The 19,928-nt window shown below is 45.5% G+C and overlaps 1 protein-coding gene across 1 annotated transcript in view; it reads left to right on the forward strand.

The window, feature by feature from the left end:
* Nucleotides 1–19,928, forward strand: part of LOC121627685 (receptor tyrosine-protein kinase erbB-4-like) — a 247,084-nt gene that overhangs the window by 215,311 nt on the left and 11,845 nt on the right. The window contains exons 19-20 of the mRNA XM_041966711.1: nucleotides 210–308; nucleotides 4,242–4,427. Of these exons, the coding sequence (XP_041822645.1) occupies nucleotides 210–308; nucleotides 4,242–4,427 (285 nt within the window). The remainder of the gene's footprint in view (nucleotides 1–209; nucleotides 309–4,241; nucleotides 4,428–19,928) is intronic.

Raw genomic sequence — 19,928 nt, forward strand, 5'->3', positions numbered from 1 at the left:
TGCAGCTCATCCATAATCATCATATCACTTGACCACAAGAATGGGGTTCATGCATGCGTGCTCACTGATTTAGTCGACCTGGGGAGGAATGTTAGAAGGACAGTAGACGCCGTTAAACAAGCAGCGGCCATCAAAATCATCAGGGCCCTCGCTGCGGGCATGTTTATTGAGAGAGCAGTGCGTTTATGGTGATTGCTTGTATATTTCAGGGCATCTGGGTCCCTGAAGGTGAGACAGTGAAGATCCCTGTGGCTATTAAAATCCTCAACGAGACCACCGGCCCTAAAGCCAACGTGGAGTTCATGGACGTGAGTATTTATACCGCGACAATTTGTGTCCACTTCGGCCCGTGTGTGTTCACGTTTGTGCGCCTGAGCCGTAACGTCCCAGCCTTGTCAAAGAGATGGCCGAGGCTGTCGCTTTGTGGGATTGTGCATTCGGCGGTAAATTCTTATGAGAGTACAATCTCAGTCAGAGCCAGTAATAAAGTGAACTCCACTAGACTCCGCAGCCAGGCATGTATTGAACGAGAGTCTATTAAAAAACAGCACTTGTTTATGAGATATGGCTTTATTGGAATCCAGGAGTGATAGAGGGGAGAAGAAGAGGAGTGAGCTGGGGAGTTTCCAATTCTCCCCACCCTCTTCCCTCTCTCTTTTCAACATCTTTCTTTTCACACACTAAGACTACAGTTTTTTACTTATCACCAGGCTTTGCACTTCACCCCTGCGCAGCTCGATCTTCTTCTTCTTTTTGCACACAACCCAAAGCCAAAGTGTGTAAAAGCTCCTGCAGAATGCTTTTTTTAAAATTCTGTTAAAAACTTCATTGTGGTTGTAGCAATGAGGTTCTGGATACCCCTCGACTCTCCCTCCCTCTCCAAGCGTGTTGGAGAAAGAAGCAAACTGCGCTCTCTAGAGCCGGTGTTTGGTTTGTCTCTTCTGGGCTTCTGTAGAAATATGGCAATACAACATGACTGACTCTGCTGATACAAAGGGTTCATTCTAAAGTGACAAAAACACAATAATTGTCATTTTCCGGTGATTATACACAACTGAAAACATGCTTTTGAATATAAGAATCCATTTCTGCCACATTCTGGCAATGGATCCCCCAGATCTTCCACGCCGGTACAGTAAAATTTATCAACTCTATTGTTTATGATCCATTGTTTTTCAAGCAAAATTCCCACAATTCTCTGGTTCCAACTCCTCAGAAACCTTTATATTTCAAGTTTTTTAATATTAGAAGAACAAAAGAAGCAAATTAAAAACACAATCTTGTCCAAAAGCCAAAAAAGCACTTCTTTACTGTATGTGGTGTCATCCCAGTGGAAGGCAGGGCTGCAAAGAGAGACACTCGCCAAAGCAAACCAACAAGGAAGAAAATCAGCTAACCGCTGTGACTGTCACATGTGAGTGACAGAATGGCTGTTGGCAAATAGTGATCAGAAAGGTCACACTGTGCATGTCAGTGAAGAATCTGGTGATCCTGGCTATAATCACCGACTCGCCACAGTGCTGATTTTCATTTTTAACACTCTTGCACCGTGGCGGCGCTTCCACCTTCTATGTCCCCTTCTGCCCATGTCTTTCCTCTCCTCCTCTGTCCCTGCGCCTTCCCTCCCCATCCCTCTCCTCCTTTCCCTCTCTTCCCCTTCCCCTGTTCCTCCCTGCGGGGGTCTCTGTCCATCCAGAGCCAATATGCTCTGTCTGCCGACTTGTTAAACAGCAATCTAAAGGCAGGCTCACGCCTCGCCACTGGGAAACTAGCCACTGGAGTGCCTGCTCCAAACGCACTCCGAAAATCCACACATATAAACACACACGCACACATAACCAAACAGCGCACACTTAGGAACAAAAGGCTCCCCAGGCGCCGGCGGCCTCGTGCGCGGGCGCTGCAGGGTGATTTGCTTGTGTTGGCAAACACAGGAATTTGAGTGAGCGAGATTATTATTTGATATGTGAAATGCAAAGGCCTAATAACGACCTAATTTTGTGTGTTTTGATGCAATTCTTAGAACATGCACCAGTTTCGCGGGGCTCTGCCAGTGCTTCACCCAGTGTGTGTGCGCAAGCGTGTGTGTGTGTGCGAAAGTGAGCAAGTGAGCTAGATGGGAAGGGAGGGTCAGCCGGCAGTAATGGAGGTCAGCGCTCAGGGAGATGAGAGAGAGAAACCAAAACACACACAAACAGGCTAGTGTGCACACACACACGCACGCACACACACACACACGCACAGGCAAGTCCTCATAACGTTTCCACAGAGAGTAGAAAGCAAGTGCAAGAGTTTAGCCCGACATAGTTTACGACTACCGGGTCTTCTGGGATCACAGAGCGAGAATAAAAGCACTCGCTCCTTCCTTCTGTTACACACGCCGACATCCTCCTTCGCTCTTTCCCTTCCTCCCGAACTTTTTCTTCCTCTCTTGATCCCGAGAGAGGTTCGTCCGGTGTCGAAGTGGCTGCAGTTGTATAATGTCGGGCAGTTAGAGGGGGAAGCAGGTGGTTTCGTGAAGTGGAGATGTAGTGGCACTACTTTGTGCCGGGAGGCTCTGTTTAAATCAGGGCACTGATGGTGCCAAAAGCCTCCCAATGGCCTATGGCCCCCCTCCTGTTTAGAATTAATCTACTCACACCCACACCGCTACCACTCTCCCTCTAAGCTCATTCTTTAGCATCTAAATTTAAAAAGGCACCTCATCTATCTATCAGCTGCCCCGGGGCCAAGCCTGGATATACACCTCCTCGACCATTTGCTGTACGCAGAGACAGCGAGAGAGAGTGTGTCCTTGAGTGTGTGAGCGTCAGTGTTTTAGAGAGCTGCCAAGAGAGTGTGTCTGCATGTGAGAGTGTGTGAATGAGAGAGAGAGCGAGAGAGGCAATAACAGATGAGGAGAAGGTCTGAAGTGGGTGTTTTTAAGCAATGACTCTGAGTGCAGCTTCTGCTCGGCCATAATGCATATCCACGCCGGCCACGAGTATCAGCCCTTGCCATCATAACACTTCGTCACCGCCACACATCCTTCTGCTCGCAGCTCCGCAATAACAATTACCCAACGTTGAGTCCCAACTGTTCAAACCTCTGCGTCCATCTGCTGCGGGAAAGGGATGAGAGGGAAGACAGAAAATGCGTTTGCACGCCATATCAGACGAGGGAGGAATTAAGCATGACTTATGAAATCAAACACATAGTAACTCTGCATGAGACAGGCTTTATTAAATATGCACTGCTCACATTGTGCTGTTTTAATTGTGCTGGTGCAACATTTACAGTAAGAACCTCTGTGGTTTATACATGATCAAACATAGATGAAAAGGGCTGCGTTTTCTGCAGCTTTGAAGAAGGCTTCTGCAGGATTTTCTCGCGCGCAGTGAGAATACTCTGTGGACAGATGCTGTGTGTGCAGATACAGCCGTCATCCCACAAGTCTTAATTTATGCATCTAACTCCTCCTCCAGTAGGAAGTCTTTGCAATACAGTGCAGCGGTGTCCATGGATAACAGATGCACGGACAGACACTTTGTATTCGACACTACTTGATAAATAGAATATACAACCCTCAAGGGGTGGAAAATACTTCTGCTCCACAAAATGACGGTTTTTCTTTTTCAGATTCATCCCAAATGTATTTGTTTTTGTACCTTTTTTATTGTACAACACAGGATATGTTCACCTCTTCATCCATCGATGAACAAATGACGCCATTAGCTTTACAATAAAGGGTCACGCGTTTGGGAACCACTGAGCTACACCTCTTCTGGCCGTACTCTTGGGGCATGTTCGCGAACATGACTTGGACTTTAAAGTTCAGTTACGTGCACTGCTAATGTCGGACAGAAGCTAAAGATTCCAGTGTTAATTTCACAGTCTTTATCTTAAATCAAGTCGCTTTTGGATTCTCTGCCAATTATGGATTAGCTACAAACTATGATGAGTTGCTGAGGCTCTTGGGTATTGTAGTATTGAGAGCCATCCGCCATGCAATCAGATGGCCACGACATAAACCACATCGGATCATAACTTCATTAAGCAGATTCCTTTGTTTAAAGGTAAAATTTGGAATGGGATCACAGACTGTGGAAAAACATGTTCGAGGATCTTTGCAGCACTCAGCTATGGTGGATTCTGCAGGATGTCAAATCCCTTCTGATTTTCACAACATCACTGTCTTAGGTCGGTATTCCCATTCAGTCTTCTTAGTCCCTCTTTGTCCTCCCTTCCCCCCTCTCACCCAGGAGGCCCTGATCATGGCCAGCATGGAGCACCCCCACCTGGTGCGCCTGCTGGGCGTCTGCCTGAGTCCCACCATCCAGCTGGTCACCCAGCTCATGCCCCACGGCTGCCTCCTCGACTACGTGCACGAGCACAAGGACAACATCGGATCTCAGCTGCTGCTCAACTGGTGTGTTCAAATCGCCAAGGTAAGCGACTCCGATCAGGTCAACGGAGGGTGGCATCTGGCGGTGCCGCGGCGCGTGTTTCACCGCTCTGTGTAATATGTGTTGGCAGGTGCGTGGGTTGTAATGGATTTTATGGGTTCCTGTCACATGAGCCTTTTTCCCCAGCCAGCGTGTGACAAATGGTAACATGCAGGACTTGCCAAGTCTGGTGTCGCCACAAACAAGCTCATATTTTTTGTGTAAACATGATACCTACGTGCAGTCCAAGTTCTCGCTTCAAAGCAGTTTTCACCCTGATTTGTACGATGTTTCGGTCAGATGCTTCGCTCACTCAGGTTTCTATCATTGTCCCTGTTTAGTGGCATTCTGTCAGGATCTGTGCAAAACACTTCCTGCAAACTCAGAGCCTTCAGAAAGAATCAGAGAGCAGTGATTGCATGTTTGAATGTGTGTCATTTTAAGAACAAATACAGTGTTTGAGTCTATTAGCGCCTCTTCCTGTTCACCCTGTTGATCCTAATTATCCTCACGGCTTGACACGCACATCGTTCTTGCAACCCCTCACAATGACACGATGGGTCCCTGTTGTCAAGTGGCAGACAAGCCTGGTTTGCCTTGAACTCTGTCGTAGAAGCACAACAATGCGCATTATTCTTTCAGGAGGTGAGAAATTAGCGAATTAAAGAGCCAAACAAAGTCTGCGCTCAGAATGGTTGAAGCAGCAGTCAGGCTTGAAGTATTGTCTGTGCTTTTGCTTACCCAAAGAGCGTTTGTGTTTTGTTTGCAAATTAAGCCAAAGCAGCCAGGCTGCTTGATAGTGTAACTGCTGGGTAAGATTTAGGTTCTCTGAGTTATAACACCGGGACGGCAGTAGGGTGCTAGGCTGCCATTTCATGCTGTGCAGGCAGACATCTGCTGTGATACAGAGGCTTCCCCCATCAGCTCTGGAAGACGTAGCAGCAAAAAAATAAAAATAAAAAAAAGATCTGACAAAAGGCTGATTTACTGCTGGCACCGATCAGCCTGAGAGGGTTTTTTTTTACACAAGACGACAACTGTTCACATTTTGTTGATTTTCTGCTGTTCAAATTTGCCAGTTTGCTAATGTGTTTTTGGAAGATGTGCGATTGTGCCCATTGAGGTTTAAGTTCAGCAAAGAGACTTTTTGTGCTTGGTGGTGCTTCTACATTTAGAATTGCAGGCAGTTATTTCACTGGTCAAGCCAAATACTCTTTGGATGGACGGAGCATCTCTGCTGAATGGATATTGCTGTCGATTTGCCACAGATTTATATGAAGCACTCATGGCCATTGTCACCGATAACGCAGAGATGACACAGCTTGATTTCTGTCATTTATACATAACTACTTCATGCATCTTGAGCAAATTAAAGCGCTCTCCGATATCACCAAATGCGAAGTCTAGATGCAACCCAGGCTCTGTCCCCTGTGATAATGGCAGCTGAAGTGAGACGGAAATCAAAGCTAAATTACTGCACATTCATGTGGTGTTGCAGAATATTTCGATACATGACTTTGATGACGTGACGTTGATGTCATATGCGCAGAAAAATAAAGCTCACATATGTAATTGTCTATCGCTGTCCATGTAGAGTGAGCTAGATTAGTCAGAAATGTTAAATACACCACATCTTCCTTGTGGCGTCCATATTGTTTCAACAATAGGCCTTAAAAGCTCATGAACATACTGACCTCGTAAGAACGACTTTTCAACTGATCCCTGATCAGATGATCTGTGTGGGTGGAGAGCAGTGATCTGATGTGGGTGAGGGAGCAGCGTGAGTGAGACCCCGGTCATCCATGCGAGTCAGACATTGTATTTGTGTATGTTGCTAAACCAACTAAACTGCTGAACTCTAAATCCACTTTGGGCACTTTTACCCCACAGCTTCAGGTGCATTATCACCCCCCTGGACTTGATTTGCATATTTGCAACATATTTTTAAATATGTTTTAATTGTAAAGACCTGTGGTTTCACTTAACTACTCTAAACTAGCTTTGATGCTTGTTTTACCAGGGAGTTGGTGCAAATGACGGCCCAATATTCAGCCCTAGTGAGTCAACAGCTGTTCATAAGGCTTCATGTGAATCTTCTTTGTTCTTCAGCTCTTTACGTGGTTTGATGAATAGTGCTACTGCTCGTCGTTGTCATGCTAATGCTGTCATTAACTCTCTTACAAACTAGCGCGCTGCCATGAGACGACAGTAAGCCCCATAAATTGCATGTTTATAAATGACCCACTGTGCACGAACGCTCTTTCACCGACCAATCTGCAGATAACTCCTTCATCAGCCGGTCGATCGACATTGATGCGTATTGGTCGTCGTTAAAGGCTGTGTGCTCTTTTCTTTCATCTGTCCGAGCCAGCGATGAGAGCTCTGGTTTCATGGGGTCGGGGTTAGCGTGGGAGGTGTTAACCCTTCAGTGCCCCGTGATGGATGATTCCCAAGAGCTTCAGGAGCAGGTAGCTTAAGCAGGTACTTACTGCTGTAATTGGATTCGATTTCACCTGTGGTGGCAGGCGGCAAGTGTCAGTTTCTTAGTGGTTCTCTTAGCGAGGAAAGGCAGGAGGAAAGATTATTCACAACTGTTGTGCACCCACACAGCAATGTGGGATTATTCAGTAAACAGGTTGACTGTAATTGACTGCAGTGGCTCAAACTCATTTTTGTGGACGTGTGGAGAGCAGATGGAGATGCTCGACTGATTGGAAATCACAGAATGATGATTTGCTTTTATCGAGTCTATTGGTGAATTAATTTGGTGGAATCAATAGGGTTTGTTCTCCTGTTAGCTTCTGAATGACCCTTCCTCTTCAGTTCTGTCAACAATAAGCACAAGTATCTTGAGTGTTCTGTGGACCCTCACCACCTGCACCTCAATGACAGGTCATGGCTTCTAAATTGAGAGGACACATCCCTTAGGATTACATGTGTCATGGCAGCATCTCAGTGTATTATTTTAGTGGCTTCATTTGTTTTGAATAGAGTATCTAGGACTCAGTGAGTCCAGATCGAGTATAAAAAATGGTCTCGACATGACGAACTGGTTAGCAAACCGTTGCTTATTTACACATCCAGCTGTTATGGAGCAGCATTATTTTATAGAGTGGTATTTCTGGCCACATACCAAATAAAATTTATATATTTGGTCAGTTAAATATAATGTTCCCTCTTTTTTATCTTCAAAAAGGACGCTATGAGAGCGGTGAACCTGAATAGTAAAGCTGGGGGGTTGACAGCTAAACAATGAGTTGAAAATGAGCTAGAAAGCTCAATAAAGCTGAGGGGAGTTGCAGAATCAGGTGATTCTGTGTTTGTCACTATTAACTATACATTGTCATATTGTTTTTCACATGGTCATTGTAGAGGCTTCAAAATATAAATGTGCGGTTAAATTTATGTGCTAAAAGCAATGGTGAAAGTGTGTATTTGCTTCATGTATATGAGACCAACAAATATAGAATTTGTATGATGAAATTTGCAGAAAAAAATCAAGTTTTGTTTGTGATTGTCATTTGTGCAAAACCCAACCACCTGAAACAGCTAATTTAAAATGTGTAAAAATGTATTTTTGTTATAAAAATGACTTGGAATCAGTGTTCACCAAAGTCAGAAGGCTTCATATTTCTTTGACAATGAACGTCTGATCCATGTCGCTAACTAAACCAAACTCCAGAACGACTGAACTGATCATGAATCAATTTGATTCCACTCCCTCCTGATATGGATGTGTCTGTGTGTGCAGCGTGGTCCTCCTCTGTTACATTAGCCTCTTGGATCCTCCTCACAGGTCCTCCATCTAACAGCCCCGAGGCATTTTTCAGGCCAGAAACAGGAAGACATTCTCAGCAGTGTGTCCATGGGCGTCAGTGTGTCTTCCCATTTATGTGTGTGTTCCTGTGTCTCTGTGTGTATCTGAGCGTCTGCCCGTGTGTGTTTGAGCTTGTGAGCCGAATAAATAACTCAGAGTCCTCTCCTCTGAGTGATCTTTGCGCTCTCAAGGTAATGACGGGGAACCTGTCCTCCAGGAGAAAGAGCATCCTCTGGAAGTCACACAATTTTCCAGCAAAGGGGAGAATAATTTCGCCTCGGTCTTTAGTTAGCTTTGAAAAGGGTGTTGTTAGGATAGAGGACAGAAGAGAGAAGGTATTAAAGAACAGAGAGAGTACAAAAAAGATTTCGACATCTTCAGGCTATAGGAGAGAGATAGATCAAGATCAAGGACTGACTGTGTCCTGTTTGCTGGATGCATTTATCAAAAGCACCTTATAGCATTATGAGCAGCAGCAGGAGACGAAATGAAATTTGGGGAAATTCGCTTTCTGACCTCCTTGCCAAGAGTTAGAAAAGAAGATTGATGCCACTCTCATGTGTGTTCAGCATGAAGCTGGAGCCAGCAATCAGTTATCTTAGTTTAGCATGAAGACTGGAAAACTGGGGGAAACAGCAAGCGTCCATCTGCCAGCACTTTCAAATCTCACTAATTATTTCGTTGTATCTTGTTTAAAGCTGGTACCCTCTATTTCCAGCCTTTATCCTAAGCTAAGATACCCTGCTTCTGGCTCCATCCTTAAATCTAACAGAGAGTGGTACCAATCTTGTCATCTAACGCTCAGGAACATAGCAATTTTTTTTTTTTTCAGTAATAGCCGCAACGCTACAGTTATTCCTGATAGTGAGGGCAACGACGAGCAACTTGATGAATGACTCAGCAATTTCAGAATTATCTGTAGCGTTGTGACCGTCGCTCTCCATTACGGCGCGAGTCAAAGAATGTAAACATCATTACCGTACGTCTAATTATTGCACGCCGTCGTCTTCTATTCAGTAGCGAGACAAGACGAACCGTCCAATCCTCAGCCAGTATTACAAGGTGGATGAAAGAATGTCAACACAATTACTATGAGATATAATTAAAGCACGGCGGGGGCTTGATGATGTTCGACACCACCCTTAAAAAGTTAGATATATACCTGTGAGATGCAGTAAATGTAATAAATGATGCCTGGAGTCTGTCCATGCCAGCTGCCAAGTCATATGAACCAGTCAGAGACAAACTCTGTTTTCCTATATCACCATAATGTGGTGGCAGCTTGCCAGCCCCCCCCCACCACCACCACCACCACCACCGCCGCCGCCACAACAACAGCGCATACACCAGCCGTATGTGGGCTCTGACCCGGGCAGGTGACCGCTGCGCAGCAAATTGATTGGCCGAGGCCCGTCGCCAGGCAGTGACTCTTCATCACTGAGTGTTTTGGGCATTGAGATAATGGCCCCCATTAATCTACAGCCACACTCAGGGCTGCCCCACTGCCACTGCCACACACACACACACACACACACACACACACACAATGACTGACGCTCACATCACTTCACACACATGCACTTACACACATTGTACAGGACACACACGGAGGTCTCTATAGATCTCTGTGAATGGCCTCTAATTTATTAGTCACGATCTTTCCTTCTTTGCCCTCCTTTCCTTACTGTTCCTCTCCTTCTCTGTCTCTCTCTTTGTATCTTTTCCATTTTTTTCCTCGCCTCATACGTTGTGTCCCGCCCTTTCCTTCCCTCGCCTTTACTTTACTGTTCTTTCCTTCCTTTTCTTTTTCTCTTTACTTCCCATTCCTCCTCTTCTTTGTTCTTTCTCCCTGCCTTACCCCCCCACCCTTTCATTTCCTCTCCTTACCTCTTTTTTCCTGTCCTTTTGTTTCCCTTCCCATTCTTTCTTGTCCTCCCCGTCTTTTCCTTTCGTTGGCTCCATTTTATTTCCTCATCTTTCGTGTCCTTTTGTCTCGTTTTTGCTTCATCTTCTTTCTTTTCCTTGTATTTTGTATCCTTTCTTTTTCTCTGTTCTTCCTTTACTGCCTTATCCTTCCCTCTCCTTTCCTTTTTTGTCCTCCTTTTCTATCTTTCTGTTCTTGTCCTCTCCTTTTACTTCTTTTAAATGCTTCCCTTCTTATTTCCTTATGTCCTTTTCTTTCTCTTTCACTGCCTTTTATTGTACTTCCTTTCCTCTACTCTTTTCTTCCCTTTCCCCCTCTTTTCCAACCCCCCCACCCCCGCCTTTTCTTTCCTCCATTCACATGTAACCAGCTGCATCTCATGTTCTTGTACAAATCTGCCCGTTTCTCTGTTTCCGTGGTGGCCTTTTGCTCAGGTCATCAGAGGTCAAAGCTCGCCCTACATCCTCGTGCGCATCACCCACTCCGGGCCACGTATCCTCAACTGACTCTGCATGTGTGTGCTTGAGTGTGTGCAATTGTTCGTGTAGTTTTGTTAGTATTTATTGTCTCGGTAGATACTTGAAATGTCTCAGTGCAGAAGACAAAAAAAAAAGAAAAAAAAAGACCTCTTTCTTGGCTTCCTGTCTCTTTCTACATCTCCCTCTTGTCTCCATCTTCTCTTTATCACTCACTAACTGAGTCTCTCTCGCTCCCTCTCACACACACTTATACAGAGTATTTTTTTCATCAGGTTTTATATTATTAATGGAATAATTAGGTTTGGGATGTATTTTAATGAACAAATCAATCACTGAATTAAATATGGGATCGGAACAGAGTGTATGCGGGGCTACGGGAGTCTTTTAATTTGGCTCTCCTCTCCTCCCCTCTCCTCTCCTCCCCTCTCCTCTCCTCTCCTCCCCTCTCCTCTCCTCCCCTCTCCTCTCCTCTCCTCTCCTCTCCTCTCCTCTCCTCTCCTCTCCTCTCCTCTCCTCTCACTTTCTCTCCCTCTGTCTTCATTTCACAGTCTCTCTCCTCAGGCTCAGTATAATGAAAGTAGAATAGATTCAGCAAGTCGCTGTCCTGCCGGTGAAATGATTGGCTTCGGCGTTGAAGCCTGAGCTGGACGCAGGTCTCGATTGGTTTTCGGGGGTACAGAGGTGGGATGGCTGTGGTGGAAGGGGACCCGTATCTAGGCCACGCTGGTGGCGAGCGGCGAGGGAGCAGAGCCATTCGTATACACATACCCCCGGTGAACTGACATTAGCACAACATGCCCTGCAGGAAAACTCCTCCAGTCAGTTTTCCTGCAGCTCTGCTGTCATGGCGGCTCCAGACAGCGTTTTATGGATTGACAGTGCTAATGATGGCATTGAACATTGAACTTAAATAATTTCTCCAAAGCTTGATACCGTACTACATCATCGTTAAATATGCATGAAAGCATGTGTGCACTCTGCAAGCAGTCCATGCTTTCACCCGTGTGTGTGTGTGTAAAACTAAGCAAGACTCCAAAACCGATACACACACACACGCACATAAACACACACATTTCTTATTCTGGCCAAATCAGCAGGCATCTTCCGCCGCTGCCTCGTCAGGGAATTGAAAAGTAAAATCCGGGGACTCCTGATCTTCGGCCTCATGTGTGTGCACTCACGTGTGTTAATATTCTTGTGTGGAGGCACAGATGTGCACGTGCGTCCACAACAAGAGCGCTTGCGTGCGTGTGTGCGTTCGCATCCTGCGGTGGCTCCCCGGAGATGCCGCCCGATGGCAGGAGCTCCAATCTGGTCGAGCTTAGTGTGGAGCCCTCTGTGTCATTCGCTTCCCGGCAAACGCCGCCCGGTGCTGAGCAAACACATCTCGCCAACACTCATTAGCCAAGCCTCAACACTTCTTCCTCCTGCTGCTTTATCTCTTTCCTCCCTCCCTCCCTCCCCCTAGCACATATCCTTCATCCTTCCTTCCCTTGCTGGAGGATGGATTCCAGCCTTTGAATGAAGTCACCTCCCCCTCCTGTGCTCTTGTGTCTATCTTGTCAATGCATCTCAATGAGAGGAACATCTCAATGGACTGTGGCATGCAACACGCTCAACACCGTCCTTATTCCCAGGGCGTCAAATACCAGCCTTTCAACTAACTCCAAAGCAAACCAATCCTCTGCAATATTAGGTCACCTGTGCGGACATATGGTCCTAAACCTGTCCTCACTAGAAAGCTGACAGCATCGGTCGCTCGTTTAAACATTTAAATGCCTGAAACCTGGTGGCGACTGCTGACAGTTAGAAACCCACCCAAATAGAATTCAGTTTTAAAACCACTGAAAAGGCATCTGTGGATCTTACAATCATTTGGGTAATTTTGGAAGGCAATAAAAACAACAATGATGATGTGTTCTGTCATCCAGATTGCTGTTGTTGTGGTTTCTTCCAATTTTCTTTTTTTGTGTGTGTGTGTGTGTGTGTTTCACTTGACTAATTGAACTTATCTGAACAGCAGAAATCTGTTTTGGAGTCGTAGTTGGGGATGTCATCCTTGTGACCACAAGGATATTTTTTTATATAACCATCATGTCCTGAATTTTAACTTCTTAATGTTTCAAAAATGCATATATTTTAAAATGTCGGAAACCCTTCCTGAGCTTTTCTCTGTTGCATGTTGTAGTTCGGATCCCAGACATCACTGCTTTTTGCCACCCTGTTGGTGTAAATAAAAGGTGCTCCGACAGGAGCAATTAACGAGCGAAGAAAACATTCTGCTATGCACCTAAAGGCAGCTCTGATTATAAACTAAAGAGTAACATGACTCCTGTCAGCGCTCTTTTAAATTCCTGTGACTGGGTGATGCAGCCGGGAGGTGAAACACGTTCTTCTCCTCAGCCTGCTTATCGCTGACATGTCGAACACGCAGAAAAATGAAACGGCGTGAATGTGAGCCTCAAATATGCAAATGAGGCTCAGGTAATGCAGTGTTGGCGGGCTTCAGTTAGTTTGGATCCAAGCTGATGGTAAATTCATGAAGTATTTAATTTTTTAGCTTTTTCATAATATCGCTAATTTTTGTGATTGAAAATTGATCAAAAATACTTTGGAAATAGTCGTATGAGAAAGCAATCCCAACTCAAGGTCGGCTTACTCTGTTTCCAGAGCTTTTGACTCTCAACATTCAAGATTCTTGTCCATCTTTGCTGAAAAGTCAAACATCAAAGTTCATTCTTGACCGTGGAAGTAGCAGTTTGGTGAAACTCAAGGTTCACTTACTTGCTTTTTCTGGAGTTGAATGTTAACAAATTCCCATGGCAAACTCCATCCACTCCATTCTCACCCCCCAAACGAACTTAAATTTTATTTTTCACCGAATTCAGATATGCCAAAATGCTGATACTGTAGATACTTCACTTCTGCAGTTAAAACCAAATGAGAAGCAGCAGTGATACAGAGTGAATGACTGATGTGTTCAGTGCCGCGCGATACATTCAAGTTCTTTTATTCCAGTCTATATCTTCTACAAAAACACATCACGCTAAGTTATAGTGGATTCAGTACTGTCAGCGTACATGGCAGTGATACATGTTCAGCACTTCATTTCCCAAGGGCTTCATTAATAATGCAGTCCCACAATTCTTTGCATCTCAGAGCTTGTCTGGAAGCACATCATGCCATGATTACCAAACAGTGCAACCCATAATACTATCCCACATCACAAAAACAAAACAAAACCAACTAATGTGCACCCTGAGCAGTTTTCTGCCTTCCTCCAGTGCATTCACAAATTCTTCACGCGCGCGGACCAGTCCCCAGGAGTGTGCACATGTCCCTGCTGATGCTACAGAAAAGAGGAAACAGGGTGGAGGAAGAGGTGAGGAGGAGAGCAGGCGGTGGAGGGATAAGCCCCCCGGGTCTTTCTAATTATCTGTAAGGATCAGCAGTGCTCAAGGATGCGTAAGGGGAGGGATTTGACTGCCAGATCCACTGGGTAGGAAGGCCTGATTGGATCGGTCACCTCTCTCCACACACACCCATTACTCATGACTCCTGAAGCCGAGGCTCATTAGACACAGGTGTATGCGGGCGTGCGGATGGGATGAGTTGCTCCTCCGGCAACTCCTCATGACCATTACAAATCGGCCCAATGCATCAAACTTTCTTTTGTTTCTATTATCCTACAAATGTCATTTTAATAAAACAAGCAATGAGTATTCCCACCAGGATCTGATACGAATCAATTTCGTGCAATCGAGTTTTCATTTTCTGTCTGATAGCACCCGCGCAGGATGCAAAAAGCAAGGGACATAATAGCATTTTGTTCCTTGCTTGTGTGCCGTGAGTGCATGCAGTCATGCCTTTAAAGATATGATTTTCATTATCCATCATGCACATGCAGAAACCTGCAGCTTCACATGTACAGTACGTGTGAATGTCAAGAGAGCAATTTGTCCCTTTTCCATTAAGTAACCAGTGGGCAGGTCGAATCAAGAGACGTCTGACAGCTTCTCAGCGCGATAATTACCCACTTAAAAATTATAACTTCTCAGTGTACAGCAAGTAGCAGACAAATTATAGGCATCGCTGTGAAGGTTGAATGCTGCGCAGAGGGTGCAGCTTATTTCAGCTCATTTGATTCAGCGAAGGATCAGATGTTCTCCCTCTGCTCCCTCCCTCTCCGTTTGCCTCTACCTCGTCTCTCTTTGGCTCACCTGTTGAACTCAATGGCCGCCGAGCTGTCACTGAAACCCGCCATTACCATTCTCGCCGCTGCCCATAGGCCACAAACAGCACTTTTAACTGGCGCTCAGCATCACCCAGCAAGGATGTCAAACTGCAGATTTCACCTTTTGTAGCAGCAAATTATTGAGAATTACTCTTCAGAGTTGAAACTTAGCACTGGCATCGCTCAGAGGAGAGGAAATTGATCTCACTGATCAGAAAGTTGCATTTTTCCCCCTTTCTAATTCCACCGCAGCAGCCACAAAATTATTGACATTTGCTCATGTAAATTTGCCAGCAGCGGTCTTTTATTGCCTGCACAGTGACATTTTAGAGGGATCTTTCTGTCCCACAGGGGAGTTGAGATCATGGCGACAGAGCTTAGATGATTTTATATTTGGTTCCCTCTCTTGAGGTGGATATAATTAAAAACGGAAGCAGGAAGACATCAAGCACCAATAAGTTCACTGTCCTTAGAATTAACTCCCACCGAGGGGAATTTCACCCTCTCCTGCTTCCCTGTGCTGCATCTCGTCTTCAAACCCCACACTGTGTACACAGTGCACTACCGCAGGTGCACGGGAATGCACACACACTCACAAACGCACAGCTCAGCTCAGGATGATAGATAGGTGCATTTTTTTTGCCGCGCCACGGCTCCACAACGGCTGAATAGCGAGTAAATGGGCCCGCGCCTCGACTGCTGCGCCACCGCTGAGCCGCTGTCATATGTGACACGTTGTGTCACGTTCACCTGGATCGTTCATTAACCATCCAAACCGTCCGGTAACGCCAGTTGGAGCTCATTGGTTTCTGTGGAGATTCAGTACAGCACATTCTCCCAGCTCCATGCCGTAAAAGTGATTTAGAAAGAAATTTGACTCGACTTTCATCATGATGGTCCAGAATGAAATTTGAATTTGTTACACGCTCGTGTGAATATACACATGATTAAAAAGAGCCGCATCTGTCTATTGACTGGCTCTCCCTCCCTCTATTTTTCTCTTTCTCACACACACACACACACACACACACACACACACACACACACACACACACAACACACACTCTGGAGACTGCCAGCTCTGTGGGTATGCCTTCCATTCTATCTCCCGCGCAGCACACAGCGCATGACAGACGACCACCTGCGCCACCTGAGCAGAGCCATTGTGCGCGGTCCTTATCACACTGGTCCCAGTTCTCGGCGTGCGGACAGTCCCACATTGCTCGCATTGTTGCTGCCTCTTCACCCATTTTGCGGGGCGACGGGATTTGCGGCTCGGATGGTGGGGGTGCACCTCATGCGGCGGTCTTATCGCTCCCTCTGGTAACAGGCACCCACCTTCTGGTTCCTGTAAGAAACTCAGCACCCTGGCTTTTTTCCCCCCTCAGCTTTGCCTGACAGGAATTCCCAAATAAACTGAGAGTTGTGTCATTAAAACTACTACTCCTTGAAAAAGCATGTGCAAGTTGTGTAAATGTTGGCAATATCTAGACAAACACTGAAACGCTGAAGATCTGGATGAATTTATTACCTGCTGTACTCCATCATGTCTGTCCTCCTCTTCCAACTGCTCTCCTTCATACCCAGCATCTTTATTCCTCAGTATCTTTGTCTCCCGCTGAGGTGTGCTGCTTCCTGCAGCTCAACACTGCTCCACTCTTTCTTTTTCATGCCCGGTTCCATCCTCTTGTTTTCATCTATCACCAAACACTCGGATCTTTAGTCTTCTTGAGAAGGCACTAATGGGTCGCAGGCCAGCCATGACCCGGCCTGTTGTGTGCTCTCAGAAACTTACGGCCTCTGTAAACAATTCAGGGCTCTGCGGAGATGAAAAAAGAGCTTCAGTGTTGCTTAAAATTTGATTTCATCCTGCCTGGTGGCCAGGGTTGGGTCAGAGGAGGATAAACTGTAAAAAGCAATTATTCACAGCAAACCACATCCTCTCACAAGTCATTTGCCTAAACACTTGATGAAAAGAACAATTCAAAGCCTTATTCCCTCCATCCCTGCAAGTTTTTCTCACTTTTCAGCCTTGTTATTGGCTTTCTTCTCATCGAGATGACAGAAGACTTTTGATGATGTTCTTATTTATGACCTTATTTACGTGTCATACAGACGTCCTCATGTCTAGAAAAAAAACCAGCATAAAAGTACAACATAATCGACTGACAGATCAAATAATGAGCAAACAGACCAACACGTCCATGTGATAGCATACAATCCAGTCTATTGCAGGTCTCTTCATGTGTGTAACTAGTGAGTTGTGTCTTTCTCTTCCATCTATTTGAAATGAACTGGTTCCAGTGTAGCAGTCTGGACTTTACACTGAAACTGGAACGTCCCCTTTTCATCTCGGACAGATCACAGTGGTTGTTGAAGTGGCTGAATCAGTTAATAATCCAGATCTTTTGTCGGTGTGAAATCTCTGCTGCAGATGCATAAAGCAACAGGAAATGGCCAATAAGTGACGGCTAACACACTCTGACTTTTTGCGGTCTTGGTTAAAACCGCTATTGAAAAGTTCCATCAAGTACAACTTTTTTGACTAAAAAAATAAACATAATTTTAAACTACTGTATTAGCACTTCATGCTCTGAGGGCTAAAAATATGCCCCAGTGTCATTTGAGACAGGCAGCAGTGCTGGCCACATGCTACCTCTCAGGTAGCATGTGGCTCACAAAGCTCTCTGTGTGCTGGGAAAATGCTTCACTGGACCTTTCATATAGGGTTCAAGCACTTGTTTTCTAGAAACTGAAGCCTTCCGGACAAATGCATTCAAAGCTGGTGCTGTTGTTGACAGTGACTGTTCATTTGGCTCTGACCTAATGTCAACATTAGCATCAGCTTTTTGTTCCACAATGTGGGAGCTCGGCCGCCGTCAAACTGCGGTGACACAGGTGATGTCGCTATTATGGAGCTTCAACGCATTTCAGTCAAGGTAGTAAACGGGAATCGGCAAATTTCAGGCCTCATTGTATTTGAACTGTCTTCTAAAAAGAAAAAGAGTGAAAAGGAAAGGTGGTATGGAGGTATGGATGCAAAAACAAAGTAAAAAGGAAGCAATTAAGGAAGAAATTTAAAGAAGGAAGTAAAAAGAAGATTAAAAAAGAAAAGAAGGAAGTGCAGAAGTAAAAGGGAAGTTCAAGGATGTAAGGAAGGGTAAAGTCTTTTCCAAGTCACCTTTATATGCATTATATGCTACAGTTTCTCGACTCTGATGTGAACTTTAGAAGCCTTTGTGCAGATCACAATGTCTGCCTTTCTAAAAGAAAGTGGACATACTTTAATTCATACCTTTGTTATACTTTTATTCATACCTTTGTTATATTAATATATAATATTACCTTGTTCATACATTTTCAAGTGTCTTATTCTACTTGTTCAGAAACTTAAACACACTCGGACAAGATGCATTTTCCGTCCATTTTTGTATGTCGACTGGCACATCATCTTTCCTTCAAAGGTCAGGCGTGAACATATACTTTGAGCCTTGAGTGCAGCAGCAGCATACACCTCCAAATAGTGCTCTCCCGCCGAGGCAGACACTTTGCTTTCTCCAACAAAAAATAATGGCTGAGGGAGGGTGATTTTGCCTTTCCGGTAGCAGCCACGCACTTCACTTGTTCGCCATTCATTCAAGCTGTGTCGCCGCAACCCCGCAGTTAGCAACCTTTGTTTGGATTCTGCAGAATTCCATCCAACAAAATTAAGTTGCTTCATCAATAATTCATGAGATGACCAACATGTAGCAATAAAATGAACCCTACAACCAATCAGGGAAGCTCTTCACGAGGTGACAGGGACCATCTCTACCTGTCAGTCCCACACAGGTACTATGGTGTGTTTGTGTGCACAGCTGAAGCATAAAAAGGATGGAGTTTTTTTTTTTTAGCTGTGCTGTGTCAGTGGTTGCTAACCGAACGAATATGGCAGGTTTAATTACTTCCTCTTTAAGTTCCTGTATGATCTACAGCGTACAGGTTATGCAATCACAATTTATCCAGGACTCGGGGATTGTAACACTTAGCACTGCTACCTTGGCACAATCGGCGGGACCCTCTCGACCTGAAACTGAGGCTGCCCCCACATCCTCCGCTGGGACGCTGGTGTTTACCGCCCGGAGTGGCTGAAAATTAATTGGCTCCTTGAGCTGCCGTACAATCCCCCTGTCAGGGCGATGGCCTCCCCTCATTGCCCTGTCACTTTAAGTCGAAGTGTATTAATGGACTGTGTGGACCATTGATTCCTAATTCCTCTCGACGTTGACATCGGGGATAAATATTGCGTGGCGCGGTCGTCTTCGGGCTTATTGTAATCAGCATTGTTATTGATCGCCTGCTCGAACCCCCTGAAGTAATCTATTTTAAATACACTTCCAGTAAAGGGGGGGGGGGCATTTTGGGAAGTAGGAAGTGTCCAGAGCTGGCAGGTGAAAGAGAAGTAAGAACAGACTGACGGATAGAAAGAGTCGGCAGGTATGCTCGGTGAGATATGTCTTGCTTCCGTGTATAGGTGGTCTCCGGGTGGTCTCTGTCGGCACGTGTGTGTGAGCGTAAGTGTGTGTCGAGGCGTCTGTCTCCGCGAGGCCTGCGGATGATGGATGAGGGCTCAGCCAGCGGCGAGCCAGACGTCGGCGCTATCGATTTATCCTCGCATTCGTCTGGGAGGAGGCGTTGCGGAGCGGCTCGCCATGATGAGCATTTTCAACACAATGTGCCTCGATGTGTGCCCACACACACATGCGCACACCTATGTGCCATCACTATTTGAAAAGTGGAGCATTTTCTCTCGCTACGGCGGAGGCGCGGGCCTTGTCGAAGTTTCTTATTGTCTGCTGAGGACAATGGCTTCCTCCCTCTTCAAGGTGTTTTCATTGATCCTCCTGCAAAGTGGCACTCACTTGTTTAACATCCAGTCTCATACACTTCAATTGGCCCGGCCTCACCCACCTGCTCATGTGGCTGCTGTGTTCAGCTACGAGCACAGGAGACGGAGAGGAGCTGTGCACGTGCATCAGCCGAGCGTGTTTGTGCTTGTGAGGATGATGAT

This window comes from Chelmon rostratus, chromosome 24 (genome assembly GCF_017976325.1).
Source record: "Chelmon rostratus isolate fCheRos1 chromosome 24, fCheRos1.pri, whole genome shotgun sequence".
NCBI lineage: Eukaryota > Metazoa > Chordata > Actinopteri > Chaetodontiformes > Chaetodontidae > Chelmon > Chelmon rostratus.